Raw genomic sequence first — 25,539 nt, 5'->3', positions numbered from 1 at the left:
GCCTCCTGAGGTTAGTATAAGCTTCCCATTTTAACAGATTGGGAAGCCGTTGGTGGGACAGCTTATAGGTGGAGATATCAGGGATGCGATCCTTGTAGCTCATATTCCAAAGCCCATCCTCGCCCACCAGACTCTCCTGCCTCCTGTTTCATGGGCATGGCTGCGCTACCTGCAGGCTCACTCCCACTGCCCCTGCTCACCGTCCCCAGCTCCGACCTGAGATGACCTTCAGACTACAGCTCTCTTCCTTGCAGCAAACCTGAGACTGCTGGGTGGCAGGGAAAGTAAGATGCTTCCTTAGCTCTTGCCGACAAAGCACTTCTTGTTTGTCATGCTCTCAGGAAACCCCACAGCCTAAAGGTCAGGAGCCTGGGCTCCAGAGTCCTGTTGCCTGGGTCCAAATCTCACCACCATGGCTAATTAGCTGTGCAACCTTGGACAAGCTCGTTAACCTCTCTGGACCTTTTTCCCCACCCATAACATGAACATAATAGCAGCTCCCTCGGAGATTGGTGCAAGCACAAAGCAGGGTCATGAACATGAAGGACCCACACAGACAATGCCTAAAAGGAAGTGAACATTACCCTAAACCTCTACTATCCCTGCAGTAATAATGGAGGCTCATACCTAGGTATTGCTTTATCTTTTTCTTTTAATTAATTAATTAATTTATTTATTTATTTATGTCTGTGTTGGGTCTTCGTTGCTGCGCGGGCTTTCTCTAGTTGCTGTGAGTGGGGGCTACTCTTTGTTGTGGTGTGCAGGCTTCTCATTGTGGTGGCTTCTCCTGTTGCGGAGCACAGGCTCTAGGCGCGCGGGCTTCAGTAGTTGTGGCATGTGGTCTCAGTAGTTGTAGCACACGGACTTAGTTGCTCTGCGGCATGTGGGATCTTCCCTGACCAGTGATCGAACCCATGTCCCCTACACTGGTAGGGGGATTCTTAACCACTGCGCCACCAGGGAAGTCCTGGTATTGCTTTACCTTAGCACTTTCTCATGTGAGCCTCAAAACAAACACTCTTGCTATCTGGGAAGGTAGTGCTTCCCCATTTTACAAAGGAAGAAATCAAGGCCAACAAGATTAGGTAACTCTTCCAACGTCACACAGATACTAAGTGACAGAGTTAGGAGCCGAATATAACCAACTTTTCTGGTCCTCACCCTAGACCTAGAGTCAGCCCTCTTGGTGGATGCTGATAACGTTCTTCCAGACGCTTCTATTTCATATACTAATTCCATAGACTGAACAGGAGCTCCAAGGGCTGCTGTCATCTCTATGCTCTTTCCCCAACACAGAGCTTTTGCTACATGGTCTAGTGACCAGCTATGTGCCGTTCTGACAGTCACACCAAGGATTTCCATTTCAATGTCTGTCCAGTTTGAGGCATCAGCCCTACCATTCGGGATGTGATTGTGATCACCTGGCAGGCCAAGATGCACACAGTTAGAGCAGCGAAACCAAGGAAGTCAGTTCCACTTGAGTCTCTAGGCTGTTTTTAGTGATTTACCTCTGAATTCTTGACTCATTTGTCTCCAGGATGATGATTTGTTTGTAGAAACTATACGAATTGATTGTTCCAGCCAAATTTTCATTGCTTGGAAATCATATTCCAAGAGAAAACTAAAGTATAGTGTTTCATTATAAATTTTCCTAAATCTTAAGTGTAAGACAAGTTCCATTAACTAGACCAAATTCAGTACATGATACAATGAGCCAGTTTTTTTTTGTTTTTTGTTTTTTTAAAGAGTACCTATTTTTCAGTCTGGTCAACATACAGATACATCTATACATATATCTCCCAATCACATTTAGTGTGAAGTGAAGTAGGAATTACTGTCTCCATTTTTCAGGGGATGGGATCAAAGAAGTCTTGTTCATTCATATAGCCAACAAATAGGTATTGGACGCCTACCTTGCACTAACAGTCTTCATAGTGTGCCATCCCCAACAATTCCGCAAGGCAGACTTTATTATCCCATTTTACAGATAGGAACACTGAGGCTAGTTGCGGTTATGGGACTTGTCCAACGTCACACAGCTACTGTGAGGCAGATGAGGTGTAGGATGGAGGACTTGGCAAGTGGACTTGTCTTTCTACTGTCCCAGACGTTCATCTTCAAAGTTGCCAGGCAGGCTCCTAGTTCTGACTCATTTGGAGCCGAACATACCTCTCTAAGTAATCAGCCTTAGAAAAGTGTGGGTAGTTTGGTGTTCTAACAGATGCGGGAACTTGGGACGTGGTGCTGGCGGCTGGAGTGTCAGTGACTATTAGCACATGTAATTACCTACCAGCTGGCTGAGGCTTCCTTGGGGGAGGCAGCCTGGACACCAGCTGGGACAGAGCAAGCAGAGTCAAGGAGTTCCCGGTCTGACGCTAGTGCTGCATTGGTTTTCACAGTGGCCTTGGTCAGCCCTATGGGAGCTCTGCTTTTGTCTTTATTCTGCTACAGTAAAGCCTCACCATGGCTATCGGGTTTATACCAAAGGGACACCATTTAATGCAGCTGCAGATTGTAAGCTGACAGAGGTGACCCATTTATTCTTCCTTAATTAAAGTATCAGATCATTGAAACCTGGGAATTTGGGCCCTTTCTTTTCTTTTTCATGTCCTTTGGGAGGTGGGGGAGGAGGGAAGTAAGAATAAAGGAAAGAAAGAATAATACATCCTGGAGCAGTTTGTACATTTTCTTATTAGGCTTTGTACATTTTCTTATTAATAATTGGTTTTGAAACGTTTCAGAAATACAAAGAGTGAATACTGTTGTTTTCCCCATATTTTTAAGGGGCAGTTTTTCTGCTCCAGAGTGACGCTGTGTTAAAATAATGATAGTAAGGGGTGTTCTCAAATCCTATCTTAGCTGATAAACGGCACCTACCAACAAGAATTGGGGGTTGTTAGAACGATGAGCTCACTCCAGGAAATGGTTCATCTTTTTGCAAGTGTTTCTTAAATTCAAACCAGATTTTGAGCAGTCCAGAATGGATGTTTGGGGTGATAGGATGCTAAGAGTATCAGGACGGAGACCTGGGTCATTATGTTCTTTCCTTTGCTCTTCTGCTACATTTTTTTTGAGCACCTAAGGCCAAACCCCACACTAGATGCTCTCATCTGGGTCTGTTGCTTTCTAACGGGCCACCTTTGGCAGGTCACCTTGCCCATCTCACAGGGCCAGGTTCATCCCCTGTAAAGATGGGGGTGACAACTGCTTCGTGGGGTGGGGAACCTCAGTAAGAGGTCACATGTGAATTTTAAAAATTGCACCACTGCTTGGGCTGCCCCTTTTAACCCTTCCCAGGTCTCCTTGGCACCTCTTGAGGTTAATAGGTTTTGTTATTTGTCTGGTTTGGGTCAAGGTAGGTTCTAAGGCGAAGTTTATGCCACAGCAGCACCTGAAGTGAAATTCTGGTGTCTCTGACACAGCCCTATAAGGACAGCTGGAAGTTCGGGTTCATTTGCCAAACATGGGCCGAAAATGTATTGGGTGCTGATGGCCCACCAGAACCTGTGCCCATCACATAGGAAGCAGGCCTGGTGCTGCTGCAGCCACTGGTCCTCGTTCCTGCAAGCATCCGTGGCCCTTTAAGAAGAGGATCCCCCAGATGAGGGGGATTCCAGCCCTTGGTGTCAGAAGGAAAGATGCTCTCCACCCGTTCCTTGCCCCATCCGTGTGGAGCCAGGTCTTGTTCTGGGCTCAGAGGAGACGGAGTCCCTGGGACTTACATGCTGCTGGGGAGACGCCAGTAATAGACAGTAGCCAACGGATTAGCAAAATAATCTCACAGAGTCTGAGTGCTACAAAGAAAGTGAAACAGAGTCTGGGGTAGAGAGGAGTTGAGGAGAAAAGAACAGGGCCCCTTGGGACCTCGGAGAGGAAGGGACGGTGTCACGTGCCTGCTGTAAAGGAATACTTGGTGTCCTGGCCAGGGGCTTATGGAGAAAACTGGGGAACAACGACCCCTGAATTCAGACCTGGGCCTCCCTGTTCTCTCCCTCAAAAGGTCACCTGCAGAGGCCGAGCACCTGGGCCCTGCACGCGGCTCTGTGGGGACCCTGGAAGGCTCCCCGGCCTCTCAGAGCCGGACCCACGCTCTCTCTCCCCTGGAGAGCCCTTGTCCTTGCTGCTCCCCAGCCACTCCGGCTTGAAGTGCAGCCTCGCGATGCCAGCTCCTTCACCTCCAGCAGGCATGAAGCCTGTGCTGCCGGCCCCCCAGTGACCCCGTTGGAACCACTGCTGCCCCTGCACTGATGTCAGTGCATTAGCGCCTCCTGCAAGACAGGAAGCTGCCCTCTCCCTGACCCCAGGAGGGCTGCTCTTGGGCTCAGCTGTCCTCCCCAGCAGTGTCAGGGACAGGCCACAGCACAGCTCCAGGAGCCGAGCTGGCGAGGCCGCCCTGCACTCAGCAGACACAGGCCAAGCACCCGCTGTGCACCTGGCCTATTGTGAGTTAGACTGGAGGTCGTGGGCAGAGAGGTCGAAGGAATTACAGAAAAATCTGGTAAACGCTCTAATAGAAGGCAGTAAAGATCTAGGTCTGGGAGAGCTCGAAATGCAAGAGGTACCGTTTGATCTGAATCCTGAAGAACAAACAGATTTATCAGGTAGAGAAGGTGAAGCTAGGAGAGGATGGAGAAAGGGCATTAGAAAAAATAAGTCCACACAGAGGGAACCATGTATGTAAAGGCCAAGGTGAGAATGTGTGTTGGAGGAAACAAGGAATTCAAACTGAGAACACAGGGTTCAACCAACACTGCTCTGAGCACCTCCTGCGGGCCAGGCCCTGGACCAGGCATTGGCTACAGCGCGGAAAGCCGGGCTGAATTCCGCCCAGGGAGGGCCTTGCATGCCACGCCGAAGACTTTTGACTGTATCCTGCAGGAGGTAGGAGACGTCACAGATGATTAAGTATGGGACTGACAGCAGAGTTGTATTTGAGAAAGGGGGGCTGGTGGTGGCAGGGAAGATGGGCAGAGGTGGGCAGGGGCCTGGAGTCAAGAAGTTCTTGCAGGGATCCAGGTGATAGATGCTGATAGCCGGAGTGACGCAGAAGCAGTGGGGATGGAGAGATGGAGAAAGATGCTAGAGAAACAGAGAAGATAGAAGCAGCAGGACTTGGGGGCACATGTGGGGGGGGGGGGAGGGACTGAGCAGTGTTAGAGGTGGCCCTGGTGGGCTGGGTGGGGAGAGAGGCCTGGGGAGTTAGTGTTTCATGGGTACCGAGTTCCAGTTTGGGAAGATGAAAAGTTCTGCAGATGGATGGTGGTGATGATTGCACAACAATGTGAATGTACTTAATGCCACAGAACACTTAAAATGTTAAAACGGTCAATTTTTATGTTATATATACTTTACCACAATTTAAAAGATTAGTCCTGGTGTGTTGTCAAGTGAAAAGGATCATAAAGAATAGTGTATGACATGTCACCCTGTGTGAAATATATACATGAGTATTTGCTCTCCGTGCTCAGACTGTGCCTGAGAGGGTAGGTATGAAACCAATAACCAGAGTCATAGCCAAGGAGGGGAATTAGAAAACTGGATATATCGGTTTTCTATGGCTGCTGTAACAAAGTACCACAGACTGGGTGGCTTAAAACAGCAGTCATTTACTGTCTCATGGTTCTGAAGGCTAGAGTCCAAAATCAAGGTGTTGGCAGGGCCATGCTCCCTCAGAAGTGTCTGGAGGTGGATCCTTCCTTTTCCTTCCAGCTTCTGGTAGCCCCCCATGGTCCTTGGCTTGTGACAGCATCACTCCGATCCCTGCCTCCTTCTTCACATGGCTGTCTTCTCTCTGTTTCTCTGTCCAAATTTCCATCTTCCTGTAAAGGACACCAGTCATGCTGGATTAGGGGCCACCCTAATGACCTCATCTAGTTTGATTGCATCTGCAAAGACTCTGTTACTTCACAAATGCAGGGTAGGGCGGTTAGGACTTCAGCATATCTTTTGGGGAGTACATAATTCAACCCATTACACAGGAGTACAGAGATGGGAGGGAAACTTACTTGACTGTTGGACTTTGTAGCATGTACATGTGATACCTCTTCCCCTCACCAAACTTCTATGTTAAAAATTGACTCTGAAGAGAGTGTGTAGCTAGGGATGCTTTTAACAAATACAGGACAAGGATAATGTCAGAGAAGTAATAATGGGGTCAATTTTGAAAATGTTGAGTGCCAGGTGCCACCCCCTTGGTTGTCCATGGAAATGAGAGTCGGTGTCAGGCACCTCCATCGGAGGAAGGTTGCCAGGGAATTAAGTGCTTGCATTATCATCTAATTAGAGAAGAAGCAGAGCAGAGTGGCTAGGAGTGCAGGCCCTGCAGCCTGACTGCCTGGGTTCCAATCCTGGCTCAACTGCTTACTCTCTGTGTGACCTTAGGCAAGTTACTCACCTCTCTGGGCCTCAGTTTCTGTATCTATACAATAGGAACAATAGTATGCCCACCTCATAAGGTTATAGGAAGAATTAAGTAAAATAATATATATAAACCATTTAACACCATGTAGCATGAAAACCATGTAGCATACTTGTGTCATAGTAAATGCACATTAAATATTAGTGATTATCCTTACTGCCCTACTCTGGACCAAGAAGGTCAGCTCCTCTCGATTGCCAAAAACAATCGCCTCAACTTCCCCTGAGAGAGAGGAGAAATAAATATCTTGAAGAGATGTGCTAGTCTACCGTCAGGAATATGGTTTGTAGCCCAGGCTGCAGTCAAGTGTGTCTTGGCCCTTCTGCCACTGCTGGTGGCTCAGTCCCCGCAGAGTGCAGGAAGACAATCAACCAGGGCTGACTGGCTTGGGGGCCACTGTCCCTACTCCAGTGACTTTAGAGTTCCTCTGGATACTCAAGTTTCATATTTTCTCTGACGTGTGAGATTTTTGAAAGCCATCATTGGCTGGAGTCCTGAACCTTGTCCAAAGCAGTTGATCATACATCACCAGCTGCATTTGCAATCTTGGATGAGGTCACTAGCAGGAAGAGATAAAAGAAGGGAAGAAAGACATGTAAACAACAAATATGGTCCCTCATCGGTGGGGTCTTGTCCCAAGTGAGCAGAGGTCAGGGGAGTGGGGCATAGAATATTTCAGAAGAAAGAGTCACAGCTTGGACTTTACCTCAGAGAGTAGCCTCCTTCTCTATTTAGGGCTGGGCCAGAAATCAGTTTCCTTGATTGGGGTGCCTACCACAGGGCCTGGCACATAGCTGGGGCCCAGTAAATACTTGTCGAATGAATGAATGATGCAAAGGGCTGTTATCAGGTGTGTTGGTGATACTAGAAGTGACAGACTAAGACGTCCTGGACTAATTCAGATGCAAAAAGGCTGCAACACGGAAACAGTGGTAGGTAGGTGAGATTCAGGCGTGGAACTCAGAAGAGAGGTCTTAACTAAAGAGGCTTTTGCGGGGTACGCTGGCAGACTAGTGGCCACTGAAGTCATGGGTGGGGCCAAAGCCCAGGAAAAGGACCAACGAAGAGGCGTCATCATGAGACGAAGGAAGAGGACTCCCAGGTCCAAGAACAGCCTGAAGAAAGCAAGGTAGCAGATTTAGGGAACTAAGATGGGGAGGGGTCACCAGGATCCAAGGCTGCCCACAGGCAGAGAAAATGCAGACCAGAAGGAGGCCACAGGGCTTGACGGCTCCCTTAACAGCAGTTTCAACAGCCCGGTGTGGGCAGAAACCAGATTGCGGCAGCAGACAGTTTGCCAACGCTTGGAATTTGTTTGGAGTTTCCAAGTGTTAAAAGCAAAACAGAAACACATTTGGTGCTTACAGCAACACAGAGAACTACATCTTAAATGGCATTTGGGGCTCACTTCCAAACTGGGGCTTCAGATTCAGGCTGGCAGCTTGAGAGTATATAGTTTGCCATATGGGATTTGGCTTCCTGGGAACAGGGATTCTGGGGGGGGGGGGTTCCCCTCTTGAGTCTGTTAAATTGCTGTCAAAGATGCTTATTGACTCATCTGTGAGCAAATCTCCCAAACTCTAGGTTAAAATATTAGTTACACAAGAGCATTATCTTCCCTCAGCAATTAGCCAGCCAACCAGTGCTTACTAAAAAGCCATGTCCTTATACAAAGTCCTTCATATAAGGTCATGACAATGGTGTTTTGGGTAACAATGGAAGAGTGGGTCCCATCCTTCAGAAAGTTTGCAGTCATCACAACGTTTGGAGCATATGTGCCATTTTTCCAAAGTGAACTAGCCTCTCATCAGCTCATTAAATCACCCTATGAAAGGTTAAGAACCACCAGACTGGGTGATCTCCAAAGTCCTTTCTAACTCTGAAGACTATTCAGTTTTGTGGTCTGATGTTCTGTGTGCAAATGGCGGTGAACTTTTCCCTGTGCAGGAAACTGAGGCATGCAGAGGGTGAAGGAAATGAGTGGAGCTTCAGCTCACGTCTCTCCCATATCTCACAGGATAACAGAGGGAACAATGATTGCGAGTCGTGGGCCAGACACTGTCCTGGGTGCTTTTTGCACTGCGTTCAGTTTCCCCCAACTGCATGCGAGACTTTATTTTCCTCTTCACACCTGGGAAAACCGGGGCTCTGGGAGGTTGGGAAACCTGCCCACCATCACTTGTAGAAAGAGCTCCATCTTTGATTTGAACCAAGTCTGTCTGACTCCAAAGCCCAAGCTCTCGCCACTAAAAAAGTAACTCCAATCAAAGAATTGGCACTGGGAAATGGGAAAGTAACTTTTGAGTGAGGCCCACTGGTTCACCTTGGAAGGATTAGCTTCCAGCCTTAGTTTCCCTCAGGAATTTGGATGCCCGTCTGTCTCTTGTGTCAGCCTACACTGTCAGCATCGTCCGAGGCCAAAGATCCCTGTGACGAATTAATGTAGAAATAGTCCAAGAAATTATGAAAAAGGCTCAACCTCACTAGTAATCCTAGAAATGCAATTCAAAACCACACCCCATTATGCATTTCATAACCATTAGATTGGCAAAAAAAATTAAAGTCTGACGATATCAGATTTGAGAAAAGATATAGAAGCATGAGAACTCGTAAACATCACCAGAGGGGACTTTGAATCCACTTTCAAGCAAACTTGAAAACACATACCTAAACACATATCTAAGTCTATACCCTACAGAAGCTCTCCCATATGTACAAAGATGTTCATAGACGCAGTGTTTGTAATAGCAAAATACAGAAAAAGAGAAAGGAACAAGCTTTCTACAGGAGAACGGATGAATAAATGGTGGTATGTTCATTCACGGGAATACCAAGTAGCTATGAAAATAAATGAACTAGAGCTACATGTTACTATATAACTAAATCCCAGAAACATAATATTGTGCAAAAAAAGCAAGTTGAGGCAGGATTTGGGTACAGTGCTAACATTTACATAAAGCTTACCAACATGCAAAACAGTCTATATATTATTAGGAATTCATAAAAGTAGTAGAAAGTATAAAGCATGACAGTGATTATAAATGCCAAATTCAGGGGAGATGGTAATCTCAGGAAGGTAGAAGAGATGATGGAATCAAGAAGAGTGTGCAGAGGCCTTTGTACTTGTAATATTTTATTTTTTCAGCTGGGTTAGGTGGTGAACATGTAGGCGTCATTGTACTATATATTTTATGTATGCCTAAAATAACCTATTAACAATAAAAGTTACTTAGCTGGTGTTTGCAACAGCACATTCAGAAGGCCAATTCTGGGATATTTATAAGCATTATTTTAAAAGTTGTAAGTGGTTCAATAAATTTGGGAAACACTGGTTTAAATAAAATTAAACAGGCTTTTTAAAAAATTCTCAGTTTTTTTTTATTTTTTGTTTTATGTTGTGTATTTTATTTATTTATTTATTTATTTATTGGCTGCGTTGGGTCTTTGTTGCTGCGCACGGGCTTTCTCTAGTTGCGGCGAGCGGGGGCTACTCTTCGTTGCAGTGCACTGGCTTCTCATTGCAGTGGCTTCTCTTGTTGCGGAGCACGGGCTCAAGGTGCTCCGGCTTCAGTAGTTGCAGCACGCAGGCTCAGTAGTTGAGGCATGCAGGCTCTAGAGCACGCGGGCTTCAGTAGTTGTGGCACAGGGGCTTAGCTGCTCCACCTCACGTGGGGTCTTCCCGGACCAGGGATCGAACCCGTGTCTCCTTCATTGGCAGGCGGATTCTTAACCACTGTGCCACCAGGGAAGTCCCTCTCAGTGCTTTTAACATCCTGTCTTTCTTGTAAATCCCCAAAAGAAGGTTATCCTATTAAATTCTTTTACCATAGATGAGGAGCCAGCAAACTAGAGCTGCCTGCCACCTATTTTTGTAAAAGAAGTTGTATGGGGAAATAGCCATGCCCCTTTGTTTAGCATTGTTTACTCACCACTGTAGCACAGCTGAGTAGTTATGGCAGAGACCACATGGCCCACGAAGCCCAAAATGTTTACTTTGGCCCTTTACAGAAATAATGTGCAGATCTGTCATAGAGCAGATTATGGAACTGGTGTTACTGGGAATTAATTTTGGGATTGTAACACTAGAACTTTGCCCTTACACCTCAGGAACTGGTATGTTTATTTGTGAAAATTGTTATAAAGAAGACTATCCATTCTTTCTAGAATTCCTTGGAAGATGGTGTTTCATCTTTGAATCTCCAGCACCTAGTGCAATAGCCCGCATATATTTAGTGCTTCCTGTGTGCTTCATTGAATTGATTTAAATTAAAGAACCATTTGTGGAATGGATTAATTAGGATATAGATTCATTAGCTGTAACAGACGTGCGAAGTACCTGTGGCTTGGATAAGATAGGAGCTTAAAATTTTCCTCATCTAACAATCCAGGCATAGGCAGTCTGGGCTGTTATGGCAACTCCAGGTCAGGGTCCCAGGCACCTTCCCTCTTGTTGCTCTGTGGTCCCTTAGGTGATACCTTTCTCTGCATGACCCAACATGGCTGGCCCCACCCACCAGAACTACATCTATCTAGTGGGAAGAGGGAATGTAGGATAGGGCATGCCCCAGAGATTGTATACCATCACTTCCCTATTGACCAGCACTTACTCCCTATTGACCAGCACTTAGGTGGCCATGTCTAGCTGCAAGGGAACCTGGGAAATGTAGTCTTTATCTGGGCAGCCACGTGCCCAGCTAAAAATTCAGGTCCTACAACACATAAAGGAGGTAAAGGATTCTGGAGGAGAGCAATGAGTCTCTGCCAAAAAGGGATACATTAAGGGCTGCCAAAATCAAAGGTGACTCCTTTCTGTAGGGATAGGCCTTATTTTCAACTCTTTTAAAATAAGCCCTGATGCCAGAGCAAGAGACATGTAATTCTGCTTCATTATTTTCTACTCAAAGTAACATGACAGCACGTTGAGATATAACACGCTAGTTTCGTTCTCCTAGCCCTTGCATTTGAGATGTCTTTTTCACGTATTTGAACAGACCCAGAATTTCTTTTTTGGTGAGGAGGTAAACAAAGTGGGTTTTGCCACTAACTGAGCATTTACTTCTAAGAAGGAGAAAGCTTCCAGGTCCCTTGCTATATCTCACGAGGCAGAAAAGATTGGCTGGGAGGAGGACGTGGAGTCACACTTTTGTTACATTATCCAAGAAAGGTTTAATGAGCTGGCTCTTTTCTGTACTTTAGTAGCAGCATTAAACAGCAAGCAGGCACCATTGTTGGACAAAGATTTCTCCTAGGAACTTTGCAAGCATTGCATGTTCCAGTTGCAACAATCATATAATTTTCTTACAAAGGTGCACGGAGATCTCTGTGTGACTTACTTCAGTACAAAGCGGTCTCAATTTGTTCATCTTTTTGCTACCCAGAAGAGAAGGAAAAACTGATCACTGGGGGACTTGAAGCCTCTGAAAAGGAATTTGGCTTCCTTGGGAAAATGTGTTGAAGAGGGGGGCCAGGGGCCTCTATCCAAGTGAGGCCTATAGTCCTCTGATTTTCCATTTCACGATTCATTTCTGAAGGTTCCATTTTATTGTCACGGTTACAGAATCCTGTAATGGGAACTGCCCACTACATAAGAGATGATGCAAAAAAATTGTATTTCCCTCCACCAGGGTTTCTCAACCTCAGCACTATTGACATCTTGGGCTGGATCATTCTTTGTAGTGGGGGATGTCCTGTGCATTATAAGATGTTTAGCAGAATCTTTTGCCTCTACCTACTAGACGCCAGTAATAGGTCTCTAGTTGTCACAGCCAAAAATGTCTCCAGACATTGCCAAATGTCCCCTGGGAGACAAAATCACCCCCGTTTGAGAATCACTGCCCTGCAAAACCTAAAGGTATCCTTCCATAGAGAGACTTGCTAAATGACCTTAAAAGAAGACATGAATTCTGCTCCTAAATACATCTGGGTTAATTAGTTAACCCTTAGTTAATTAGTTAACTAATTAGTTAATTAGTTAACCCTTCTCAGGCTTCCAGTTTCCTGATCTTAAGAAGGTAAAGAGTTGAACTGAGTGCTGTCCTTCAGCACTGACCTTCTGGGATTCTGCAGGTCAGAAGCTGTGATCTGGGACTTGGGTCTAGAATACAACTTGAAGGAAAGCAGGATTCAGGGGAGAGGATTTGCAGTGAGGGACACACCATGCATGCAGGCAAGAAAGCGGTAGGAAAATGTGTATATGAAGTGGGAAGAGGCCCTGTGGCTGGAATGGTGAGAAAGAAGAAATGGTTGAGAGATGGGGAACTTTCCAGAGGAGTAACTGCAAGACAGCCTTGAATTTGAAGCTTGTGGTTGAGAATTTAGATTTCTTTGGCACCCAACTCAGGACCAGGCATCTAGTAGTTACCCACGCAGCATTTGAACAGAATCTAAGTGAACATGGAAGGCCTTTGGTAACACAGAGAGGCAGGGGAATGGGGCAGTAAGAGCAGGGCTCCAGCAACAGTCTGCCTGGTTCAAATCTCAGTTCTACTTACTACTTTCAGGCTCTGTGACCTGGGGCAAGTTTCTTAGCCTCTCTGTGCTGCAGTTTCTTCTTCTGAGCAACGAAGATAAATTTTCTAGGGTTAAAGTAAGGATTGGATAAGTTCACATATATGAATGAGTATGTGGGTGTGTGTGGGTGTCTGTGTGTGTGTATATATATATATATATATATACACACATATAATAAAATTAGAACAGTTTCTAGTATACAATAAGTACTAATGTGTTTGTAATTATTATTACTAGTATTACTATTATTTGAGAACCAATAAAATACTTTTAGTATGCCTTGCATACTGCGTGACATATAATAGGTGATCAGAATGAATTAATGAAGATTTCTTAAAACATTAGCTCCTTAATACCCATCTATGATACTAGAACTTATCCCATATCACCCTTCCCTAGTCCACCATCCAAAACTCAGATGCCCCAGAGCCAGACAGGGAACACCAATGAGTGGACCCAGCTGGAAGTGAGATAAGAAAACTGCAGTGGGGTGGGGATGGTGGTGTGCTGAATTGGGCGATTGGGATTGACATGTATACAGTGATGTGTATAAAATTGATGCCTAATAAGAACCTGCAGTATAAAAAAACAAACAAACAAAACAACTAAAAAAAAAAAAGAAGAACTAGGCATACGTATGCCCCACATCAAAGTTTTCCAACTGTTTTCAAACCCTGTGCCGGTCAGCAGCATAGGTGCTAGGACGGCACTGGCCTAGAGTTTGCCCTTCTGCTCCCAGGCCCAGCACCTCTCCCTCCTTCCTGAAATTCTCTTCCAGGCAGACTCCTGTGCTTCACAGCAGGGACAGAGTGTGGCTTTCTTTGTTGTGCTTTGAGAACCACTGGGCTGCTTTTAAATGAAAGTGTAAACTGGCAAATTCTTGGCCTTGTTTCTCCTCAAGCTGACCTCATCCAGGTGCCCAGTAAGCTGGGAAACTAGACGCATTTCTTTCCCAGGTGATCCTCTTGGCTACAGTAATAAGTGTTTGCATGAAATTAGAGCAAAAACCAAGAAGCTAAAATGTCAAGATGGAGTCAGGGAGAAAAGCTGTTGCACAGTAAAGAGCGGTACCTGAACACCAGAAAACATGTGATAAACTCAGAGAATGTCCATGCTTGGAGGCACCCAAGAGCTTGACTAGCCCAACACCCCCATTTTATAGATAAGGACACTGAAGCTGTCAGTGGAAATGGATGTATCCAAGGTCACAGCTAATGGGTGGTACAGCCACAACTTAAACCATTGGCCCTATTCCTGCCTTACCAGTTGCTTTCAGAACCATTATGTAGGCCCCTGTTCTGTAGGGTTCCTCTTTCTTGGCTAAATCTGGTCATGGCCTCAGAATCCTGCTTAACACCTTTACTCTAATCATCCAAGGAATCAGAGTTTGCCCAAAATGAACCCCGTTCCATCCCTAGTTTAGGTGTTGTTTCACAGCCAACACAACATTACCCTGAATTCCTAAAGAGGTAGTGGGAGTGCTGACTCCTTGTAATGTTTCTCCTGCATTTCCGATGACTGACATAGGCCCACCCACATCTTCTAGAAATTCAGAGTCTGTGTCACACATCCCACATCTCCAGTTACATATCTGCATTCAAACAGTACCTCCAGCATAGCAAGAATAGATTCGTATGCACCCTCTCACTGATTCCTCACAAAAACCTTGACACGTATGTACTGCTCTCCCATTTCATGAATAGTATTTTCTGCCACCCTTAGGTGAGTTCCTGGGTCGGCAGATAAACGAAATCAGCATCGTCATCTGCTCCTGGATGTCAGAAATCTCCATGCCCACAGAGAAATATGAAGGGATGGCGACTTGATCCACAATTACTATTTTGAGTTAGTGTTGTACTCTCAACCCTAGGCAACTCCATTTCCAGTTACATAGTCACCTATGTAGCCAAACATCTTGCTTAATATCCTTCTCCATGACAACCTGGGAGGGCAGGGCCCGTGTCTGGTCCACTTGCTGCTGGACCCCAGCACCTAACCCAGCGCCTGGCCTGTAGCTGGTGCTCAATATGTGGAATGAATGAATCATGGCAGTTCGCTTAGCCTCCGAGGTTCTCTGGGGCCGAAATCTCATCCTATCGGCCTGTCTGTATTCCCAGGCTGTGGCTCGTGGCATTCGATAGTGTTGGATTCTGAGGAGTTGGGCTGGGACCAGGTGTGGGACTCCTCACCAACCCAAGTCTTACTTAGGCCTAACTTTGTGACGAGACGGGTCTGGTGACTTGGAGATAGAAGAGCCAAGTGACTTTGGGGCAGGTTACTTAACGCTTCTCGGTCTCTGTTTCCTCATCTGTGAAATGGGCATGTGGAAACCTGCCTTTTGGGTTTAAGGGTTTTGGCAAGAAGTGAGCATGGGCTCAGGAGTCAGACCACCTGGGTTGAACCAGGCCTTGCCACCTACAAGCTGTGTGGCCTTGGGCAGGTAACATAACCTCCATGCCTCTGTTTTTCCATCTGTAAAATGAAAAGAACAGTGCCCAGTTTTGAGGGCTATGTTGAGGATGAGGTGGGTTATTACATGTGAAATGCTTAGCACATGGAAAGCTATCTATAAATGTCAGTTAGTAGTAGTAGTAGTATATTAACTATAGTGTGTTGGGAAACTGTAAATATTTACTATTTCTCTGATTATCGCTAACACCTTTACTCTGTTCCAAGGCAACTAATCTGGCCGCTAGCCTTGGGGAGCCAAACGGTAAACCAAATTACGGTCACAGAGCCCAGGCAGCAGAGGGGGCAGGGCACAGCGGCTCCTCCCCTCACATGGCCCCCAGGCTGACCCCAGGCCACTGCCTCTGAGAGGGGTCTCGAAAGTTGCTCTGTCTCAGGTTGCCAGCCTGCTGGCGAGACCTTGATGAACAAGAATAGAAACACAGGGAAAGGGAAGTGAGAAGCCATGAGAGAAATCGCAGAGCTTTCACAAGGCCCAGCAAACATGAGGCTGCAGCGAGGGCTGGGCTCCAGGGGGGCCTGGCTCTGGGACAGCTGGAAATCGCCTCCGGGGCAAGGAAAGACCTGCCCTGGGACTGGGCAGGATTGTGTGGTTGGAGGATGGGGGAGGGGGAAGGGGGAAAGGGGAGATTCCAGATGGTCTGATTAAATCCCTAGAAAGAGGACCTGCAATTATAAAATAATAGTATCGTAATAAATATGCATCCCATGTATCAGGCAATTATGATCACACACTGTGCTGAGTGGTTCGAAAGTATCATCTCCTTTAATCCTCATTGCAGATATAGACATTAAGTACTGTTGTTGTCATCCTTGCTTTGCAGATAGAGAGACAGAGGCTTAGAGAGGTTAAGCTACCTGCCCAAGATAGCAAGTAAGAAGCCAAACAAGGATGTGGACTCTGGTGCTGGGGCCTGGGCTCTGCCTGCTGCGTAGGTGCACAGGCTTTGGTGTCAGACACTCAAACCTGGGCTTCAGCTTCCAGCAGTTCCTTCAAGGAGAGAATCCATTGAAGTGGTGGGAACCGAGCACTTTGTACAGCGCTTGGCATATAATGAGCATGCAGTGAAGGGTAGCTTTTTTTATTACTGATGAGGAAGTCATGGTTATGGGAACTGCTTAGGCCTTTTGGGGTTCAGATCCCAGGGTCATGAGGAGTCCCTTTGGAAGCCCAGTGGTTGCCAGCACATCACTAAGAACTGAGCAGTACGGACTAGTCAGTGGGACTGACCCCGGATCCAGACTGTCTCAGTTCACATCCTGACTCCTCCTTATTAGCTGTGTGACAATGAGCAAATTAATTAACCTCTCTGTGCCTCATTTTCCTTATCTGTAAAATAGGTTAGTAATAATAATGCTTTCCTCATAGGGAAATCATGAGAGTTAAACAAGTCAATATTCGTAAAAAAAACTTACAATATGCCTGGTCCATGGTCATAGCTTTCTAAGTCTTTGTTGGATAAGTAAAACATGTAATGTTAGTGTCCCTGTTTTACAGAGGAGAAAAATAAAGGAGATTGAGTAACCTGTGCAGCATTACCCAGTGAGTGAGGGCAGAGCCAAGCAGTGAACCCAGGCAGTCTGGCTTCTGAGCGCACACTCTGGGGGACGGGCTTAGCAGAGTTCCACTGGAGCTCAGGGATCCTGGGAGCTGCAGGGTACCTTCTCGTACCAGCGGGGTCAGGATTGGTCCTGGTGGTGGAGGAGGAAAGAGGGTCTGGGAGCCAGGCTGGGCAGGCCCATAGCATCCTAAGAGGCTCTGCCTTTTCTTGCTGTTGAACTGATCCAGAAACTGTGCTTTCCTCAAGTGTGACTCCCATCCCCCCTCCCTCCCCAACCTCTGTCGTCACTTACAGTTTGCTTCCAGAAGCATACAGGACAGGAATGACAGCCCTTCCGGGGGCATGGTTTCCCCACTAGGAAAAGGACCGCCTTTATTCTGGTGGAATTTGTTAAATACAGTATCTAATCTGAGACCTTAAGAAGCGCTATTCCTAAAACGTTCTTTAGTCTCTGTGTCTCTGCATTTGCTTCTTTGAAATACAGTGTATTTTCTCCAGTCTGCACCTTGCTTTGTGATTTGTAATAATGATTATGGTATGAGATCGATAACATTTAATGAGAGCTGTGTGCCAAGCTCTGTTCTCTTCCACACACTGTACATGGATTACCTCATTTAATCCGCACCCAAAATCCTACAAGGAAGGTATTATTACTAAAAGCTCATTTTACAGATGAGAAAACTGAATAACACAGAGGTTAAATAACTTGCCCCAAGATCACATAGCTGCTAAGCAGTGGAGCTGGGAAAACCAGAGTTCATGCTTGTAACTTCTGTGCTAGCTTTTAAAATTCATAAATGAATAAAATGTGTCTGAGGCCTCACCAGCTTGCATTTGTCACTTGGACTGCATCAAGATATCAGCAGAATGTATCAGTTCTCACCTCAATGCTGCCTCCTTCCCAGGGGAGAAAAGGCAGTGCAATCACTGCTGTCCTCAGGCCTGCAGGCCTCCTGGAAAACATCTTTCTGAAGTCATGTTCCTGAAGTAGTGGGAAATATTGAACCAGTCTCTTGGGGCCGGGGTCCTTGAGAAATCAGAGAAATTGACGACCTTGGTAGCTGACCACTCTTACTTAAATTGATCAGAATTTTTTATGGCATCATTGAAAGCCACTCAGAGGGAAAAACCACAAAGTTGATCACCTTCTAGTGAAGCCCCAGGTGACCAGCTTTATAGATTTCTACATAAATAAGTCCTGCACTTAGGCAGGCATGCTCATTTGTCCAGGCCACAGGGAACCTGCTGGTCTTCCGGGGCAGATCCCTCAGAGACTTTCCAGAAAGAGTAAATGGAGCTCTGAGTCGTGTCTGCAGGAATGCTGCAGGAATTAAGACTTTGCAAAGTTAAATTTTCTAACAAACCCAGTTGAACAGAAAGCCACATTTTCACATACTGCTATGGAAAATGTTTCTTACCTGTTTCAGTTTGCTTGCCTGCATTGGCTGGCAGAATTCAGTAACCAGAACCATTACTTAACTTTGTATGGCCGAGGGATTCTTGATGAACAGACGTTTCCTGGGGTCTGCTCTCAAGAATGAATGGTGGGTTGTGCATGGATCACACATCTGTTAATGCCGTTATGCTTCAGGCACTGTTGGGGATACAATAGACAATAAGGTAGATGTGGTCCTGCCCCCGGGAGGCTGACATTCTCATGGAAAAAAAAACAAAAAACAAAATACCAAGCTTTTTACAAGCGAAAAAATAAATTAATAAAATAGTCACAGACTTTGAAAGGTGCCAAGAAGGAGACAGATGAAATTGACCTGGAGCCAAGGTGTACAAAGATAGGGGAGAAAATAGGGGAGAAACTTACCTCCTTTAGATGGTCAGAGAAGACATCCTTTGGACATGACCTCCAAGCTCACACTGGAGGGGAGAGAAGGAGTCAGCCCTGCAAAGAGTCAGGGGAAGGGCATTCTAGCCGGGGGGGAACAGCAGGAGTAAAGTCCTCCGGGCAGGACAGACGTTGGCCAGCTGAAGGTACAAAAGAGAGAGGAGAATTGCTGGTACAGAGTGAAGGAGGCAGGGAAGTGCTGGAGAGCAGGGCAGGGCCGGTACCCCAGAGCCCGGAAGGCCATGCGTGGAGAGCTGGATTCTATTTTCAGTACATGGGAAGGCATTGAAAGGTGTTAAGCAGAGGCAGAACATGGTCCTATAGACTTTTTTTTCCTTGGCCATGCTCCATGGCTTGTGGGATCTTAGTTCCCCAACCAGGGATTGAACCCGGGCCCTCGGCAGTGAGAGCGCAGAGTCCTAACCACTGGGCCAGCAGGGAATTCCCCTGATAGACGTTTTAAGCTCACTCTCACCTTGTGTAAGAGACTGGTTTGGATAGAGAGAAGAGTGAAATCACATGGAAAACTTTTTTTTTTTTTTTTTTAAAGGATTTTCTTATTTATTTATTTATTTATTTATTTATTTTTGGCTGTGTTGGGTCTTCGGTTCGTGCGAGGGCTTTCTCCAGTTGCGGCAAGCGGGGGCCACTCTTCATCGCGGTGCGGGGACCGCTCTTCATCGCGGTGCGCGGGCCTTTCTCCATCGCGGCCCCTCCCGTCGCGGGGCACAGGCTCCAGACGCGCAGGCTCAGCAATTGTGGCTCACGGGCCCAGCCGCTCCGCGGCATGCGGGATCCTCCCAGACCAGGGCTCGAACCCGTGTCCCCTGCATTAGCAGGCAGATTCTCAACCACTGCGCCACCAGGGAAGCCCCGGAAAACTTTTTTTTAATTTATTTTATTTATTTATTTTTTGGCTGCGTTGGGTCTTCGTTCCTGCGCGCGGGCTTTCTCTAGTTGTGGCGAGCTGGGGCTACTCTTCGTTGTGGTGCGTGGGCTTCTCAATGCGGTGGCTTTTCTTGTTGGAGAGCATGGGCTGTAGGTGCATGGGCTTCGGTAGTTGTGGCATGCAGGATCAGTAGTTGTGGCACACGGGCTTAGTTGCTCCACGGCATGTGGGATCTTCCCAGCCCAGGGATTGAACCCGTGTCCCCTGCATTGGCAGGCAGATTCTTAACCACTGTGCTACCAGGGAAGTCCCTCACACAGAAAACTTTTATTAAAACATTTCAAAATACAACTTTCCAATATATAAAAGTCTAAACAACTGTCCCTTCCCAACCCTCCCCTGCTAATGACCCAAGCCAAAGCACTGTCATGAGAATTTGTCATAACAAATTCTTATGCCTATGCTTGGTGCAAGGCAGTCCTTGTTTGTCAGCAGCTGTCTAGGATATCACAGGCCCAAGAACTAAAATATGCCCAGACCTGAAAGACTCTGCATTACGAGCACTTTAATAGGACTGAAATTACAACCTCTAGGCAAGAGATGCTGGTGCTGTATGGACACCAAGGTGGGGAAGCAGGGGTGGGGGGATGGGATGAATTGGGAGATTGAGATTGACATATACACACTAATATGTATAAAAGAGATAACTGATAAGAACCTGCTGTATAGCCCAGGGGACTCTACTTCACTTCGCTGTATGGTAGAAACTAACACGACGTTGTAAAACAACTACACCCCAATAAAAAGAAAAAGATGCTGGTGTTTAGAACCAGGGTACGGGTGGTGGAGGTGGAGAGAAGTGGGCGGATTTGGGATTTGGGTGGGAACATTAACAGCTGATGGAATGAATATGGGCACGAGAGAAGGTTCTGGCCTGAGCGCCTGGGTGGACAGTGGTGCCATCTACGGAGATGGGATGTGACCGGAGGACAAGGATGGAGGGTCGGGCTGGACATAAAGGGCTCCATGCTGGACAGGCCCAATGTGAGGGCCTGAGAGCCATCCAAGCAGTTTGGCCCAGTAGACGGTTGTACGTGTGGGCATGCCAGCATGATGGAGAAGTGCCAGGGTCAGGCTGGGGTCTCTGATCAGCCGGGTCAAATCCTGGCTCGCCACTTACCAGCTCTGTGACTTGGGCAGTTTCCTCATCTCTGGAACGGGGCTCCCAACATCACCTACATTGTGGGCTTGTTGTACTGATCGTATGAGTTAATACATGGGAAGAGCTTAGATGTCAATAGTAAGTATTCAATAAACGCTGGATTCCTATAATAACAATTATCATCATCATCGTCTTAGCGACAGTAATTTTCTTGCCATTTCTCTCTTTCTAATTAAAATCAAGGACCTTTGTAGCTGGTAAACACTTCTCCTGATGTTCCAGGAATTATCGCTTTACCAGTCTGGGAGCTCCGTGAACACAGGGTAGGGTCTCTGTCTCTCCTCCATAACCTCCCCTCCTGGTGCCCACACACAGGACGTGCCGCAGTAACCCTCATCCAGTCACGTGGAATTTAGCGTGATTCCGGAAAAGATGCTTATTTGAGAGAGTCAGTCAGGCATTGAAGAGAGCAGGAGGGGCTTGGACACAGACAGGAGAGAGGAAATTGCAAATTCAGTGACGGTGACGATTCACAGCATCTTTGCTCCCCAAGAAGGAGGCTCTTGATTTCACAAAGCAACCTCTTCCAGAATTAGATAGTGGTCTGTTAGAAGAAAGGTTTCCCTTACAATTAGTCAAATCAGATACCTCCCTGAGATTTGCACACACACACCCCCATCAAGGCTCCAGACACCTCGGTACGACACCTGTTGGCCCCCATCTCTCCCTCTCCGAAGCCTCTGTGATGTGTGCCCCAGGACCTCACCCTGTTGCTCTCACCCTCTTCTCTCTGTCGTGTTCATTTTGCCTGAAGCATCTGCCTTAACCAGTTTTGGGGGAACATGGGTCCCTTAGATGAAGCCCACTGCCACACCAAGCACCTCCCCTCTTCCCCTGGAGATGGGTGCTGTCTACACTTCAGTGGGATCCATGATCTCACCGTGTGTTCTTTTCAAATCATGGCACGTGGCTCTGCCCTTTCCCAGATTTTTTTTTAAAAGTTAAATTCCAATTTCAGATAAACAGTGAATAATGTTCTAGTATAAGTTTGTCTCACTCAATATTTGCTAAAGCATATTTATTTGCTAAATCATATTTATTTGCTAAATCTGGCCACACCGTAGCTGTAAGAATCCCAAGTCCAAATTCCCATGAACTGGACCAAGAAGCCCTAGGGCACAGCCCCATTATGTGCCCTTAGAAGTTCACATCTTGGGTGCTGATGCCATGGTCTAAAGCCAGACCCAGAGTCTTCAGACCTCCCCTACCCACACCTGGAGAGCTCTCAGGCTTCCCTGGAGAGTCTTCCAACTGAGGTAGTCTTGGCTCCCCGACCTGCCATGAAAAGGTCTTAATCCTGGAGTCCAGGGTCCAGGTCCAAGTCTCCTAAATACCTTTCTTAGTTCCTCCCAGGGCTGTCATACAAACAAGCCCTCGGAGTACCTGGCCTGACACGCAGTTCCTGAGGCATGTATGCAGATTAGACCCCACGTCAACACCAACCTTCCTCTTTCTCTGGATTCCATCGTCACTGCATCAGTGCCCTCTGGTCCTCTAAGAGCCCTAACATCTCCTGTGACTGCGTTCCTATTTCGGGACAGCCTTCCTCCAAGGCTCCTTTGGCGCTGAGATGAATGATAGATCAGGAACCCAGTGAAGGGTCAAGGCCATCCCACTTGATTCCTAAGGCTCCCTCTGTTCTTCATCCCTCAGGTCCTCTGCCCCAGATCCTAGCCGTACTGAGGAGCCTTAGTGCCATAAACTTTCAGAACAATAGTCCGTCTCATTTCCTTCAAGGATTAAAAAGAAGCTGGTTCCCTGGCAAACTTAACCCTTCCTCACACCAGAAAGTGGGTTATTTAGAGGCAGGAGTGGAACCAGGAATTCTGGACCCCTGGCTCCTTCCCTGAGTATCCATGCCCAGCATTAGCAACAAGCAGGAATATGAAGGGGTCCGGGACAGCACAGACTCCTGATGATGCAGGGCGTGTAGTTCACCAGCCTGAGGACAAGGGCCATCACCTGAGAAATGGGCACCTGCTCGCAGAAAACACGGAATCCTCGTCCTCTGCTCCGTCCCAGCACCCACCGCCTTCACTCAGCCCCTTGTCACTTCACACTTGGGCCGTGACTTCTTTCCGTTTGGCTGTTTCTTTTAGCACCAACATCTCCCCACCTCTAGGGTCAGCTCCCCTCAGATCCATCCTCCACGCTCTCCCAGAGTTGGCCATCCAACCGTATCACTCCCCTGCCTGCTTAGAAACCTTCAGTGGCTCTTACGGATAAAGTCTTAGGATTAAGTAAAGTTCCCCACCCTCAGCTTCTGGCCCTCTGCCTGGAAGTTTATGCCCCAGAAACACTAAAACCTCCATAGTTAGCTCTCAGAGCCCGCCACGTCTCGTGTCCATACCTTTGCTCATGCAAGCCCTGCTCCAAGTTCTCCTACCCTCTGTCCCTCTCTCTCCTCACTTAAGACACAGTTCAGCCTGTCATACAGAGTGAAGTAAGTCAGAAAGAGAAAAATAAATACCGTATGCTAATGCACATATATATGGAATCTAAAAAAAACGGTACTGATGAACCTAGTGGCAGGGCAGGAATAAAGACGCAGACGTAGAGAACGGACTTGAGAACACAGCGGGGGAAGGGGAAGCTGGGATGAAGTAAGAGAGTAACACTGACATATATACACTACCAAATGTAAAATGGATGGCTAGTGGGAAGCAGCTGCATAGCACAGGGAGATCAGCTTGGTGCTTTGTGACCACCTAGAGGGGTGGGATAGGGAGGGTGGGAGGGAGACACAAGAGGGAGGAGATATGGGGATATATGTATATGTACAGCTGTTTCACTTTGTTATAAAGCAGAAACTAACACACCATTTTAAAGCCATTATACTCCAATAAAGATATATATTAAAAAAAAGACAAAGCTCAGGGGTCACCTTCCCCAGGAAACCTTGCTGGATCCCCTACACTGTGTTTGGTGTGTGTCTCTGAACACCTCAATCACTGCAATTGCCACATGGCATTATGGTTACCAGGGCCTGTGCCCTCTCCCCTTCCAGGCATTGTGAGCCTCTTGCAAACAGGTGCTCAGTAAATGCTTGGTGGTTTGATTTGACAATTCACCATAAGAAGGAAGTAACATCCTTTACAAGCGTTGTTTGTATCCCCTTCTTGAATTCCTTGATTCTCCTCCCCACCCTTCCCTAACCTGGCTCACTTCGCCCAACTGGCTCAGTTAGTTTCCAAAGCATCTCACCACTAGTACTCTTATTTCATCTTGCCAGGTCTCCGCCCTGCTTCCACTTTGAAAGTAGAGATTCCAGCCACTCTGTGTTCACTTGTGATGCAGAGACTTGCTGGACAAGGTCCCTGCTCTCAGAAGTCCCCAGCCTGGAGGGGAAGTCAGACAAGGAAAGAGGCAAATAGTATATGCTGTGATGGGGGGACAGGGGGACACAGTAGATACCCAGGTCAGCTCTCCTCAGACTGCCTTGGGCTCACATCCCAGCTCACTGCTTTTTGGCTGCGTGGCCTTGGGCAAGTCCCTTATCTGTGTCTGTTTCCCATGGTTAAAAGAGAGGGTAATGACAGTACTTACCTCTTAGGGTTATGTGGGGAGTAAGCGAATTAACTCATGTAAAGAGTTTAACCATAGTGAACAGTCAGTAAATATTAGCCATTATTATTCTTAGCTCAATATGCTGTGGGAGCAGAGGAGAGATAAGACAGATAAGCAGCAGTTATAAAGGACAAGGATCAAGAGATATCCATATTCTAACTGGAGCCCAGAAACAAGCAATTGACATGAAAAGCAAATGGAAAGTCTCCTTGGTGCTTCCTAACTCTTGTGGCCCCCGAGAACCAGTCCTGGCGAAGCTGCTGCACCCAACTGACCATCTCTCCCTTCCTTAGGGCCGACGACTGCTTTTGCGCTTCTCGGAAGCTGGATGCAGTGGCCATCGAAGCCAAGTTTAAGCAGGACCTGGGTTTCCGGATGCTGAACTGTGGGCGGACGGACCTGGTGAAGCAGGCAGTGTCTCTTCTGGGGCCTGATGGGATCAACACCATAAGCGAACAGGTACAGGGGTCCTCCGAGTGTCTGAACAGGCACCCCGCCTCCACCATGTGCCCTGCCCCAGGGCAGGATGGAAACAGCAGGCACTGGACAGAGGCTCCCCCTTCTGGTGACATAGGGTGATTGTGTTGTTGTTGTTTTCATTTTTTTTTTTTAAGTTTTTAAAATATCTTATAAAAATATCCTTGTTCATCTGTACAGAAGTTGCACGTGATCCTTGCAGCTGAAATGGAAAATAGAGAAAAATAGACCTATTCCAGAAAGGAAATCATGCCATCATCATCCACCATCATTTATATTTAGCTTGTGTCCTTCGAGCCCTTTTTCCAGCATGGTTAAAATTAGTTCTCTGCATCACAGAACAAATCCAAGCAGATTTTCACCAAACTTTCAGGGTGTGTTTAAGATATACAAAGGTCATTCTGAGGGACCCCAGGAGACACCTCAGAGACAGGCAGCCGTCCCCCAAACCACTGAAACTGAGGTACAGTGAGAGGCTTGTGTGTCTGTGAGGGAGACACCCCGGGTGGGTGAAGATGTCACGGATGGAGAAAACAAACAGCAGCTTTCAATGTGAGCCCCAGATGGAAAGTCACAAAGGACAAA

At 46.8% G+C, this 25,539-nt stretch overlaps 1 protein-coding gene across 2 annotated transcripts in view; it reads left to right on the top strand.

The window, feature by feature from the left end:
• The window catches only part of ABTB3 (ankyrin repeat and BTB domain containing 3), a 304,628-nt gene that overhangs the window by 234,717 nt on the left and 44,372 nt on the right, over positions 1 to 25,539 (top strand). For both annotated transcript variants that reach the window (XM_057556713.1, XM_057556712.1), the window contains exon 5: positions 24,771 to 24,936. In XM_057556713.1, the coding sequence (XP_057412696.1) occupies positions 24,771 to 24,936 (166 nt within the window). The remainder of the gene's footprint in view (positions 1 to 24,770; positions 24,937 to 25,539) is intronic.

This window comes from Balaenoptera acutorostrata, chromosome 11, assembly GCF_949987535.1.
Source record: "Balaenoptera acutorostrata chromosome 11, mBalAcu1.1, whole genome shotgun sequence".
NCBI classification, from domain to species: Eukaryota; Metazoa; Chordata; class Mammalia; order Artiodactyla; family Balaenopteridae; genus Balaenoptera; species Balaenoptera acutorostrata.
Note: the sequence above shows the minus strand (reverse complement) of the source record. Positions and strands in the feature narration are given on the sequence as shown.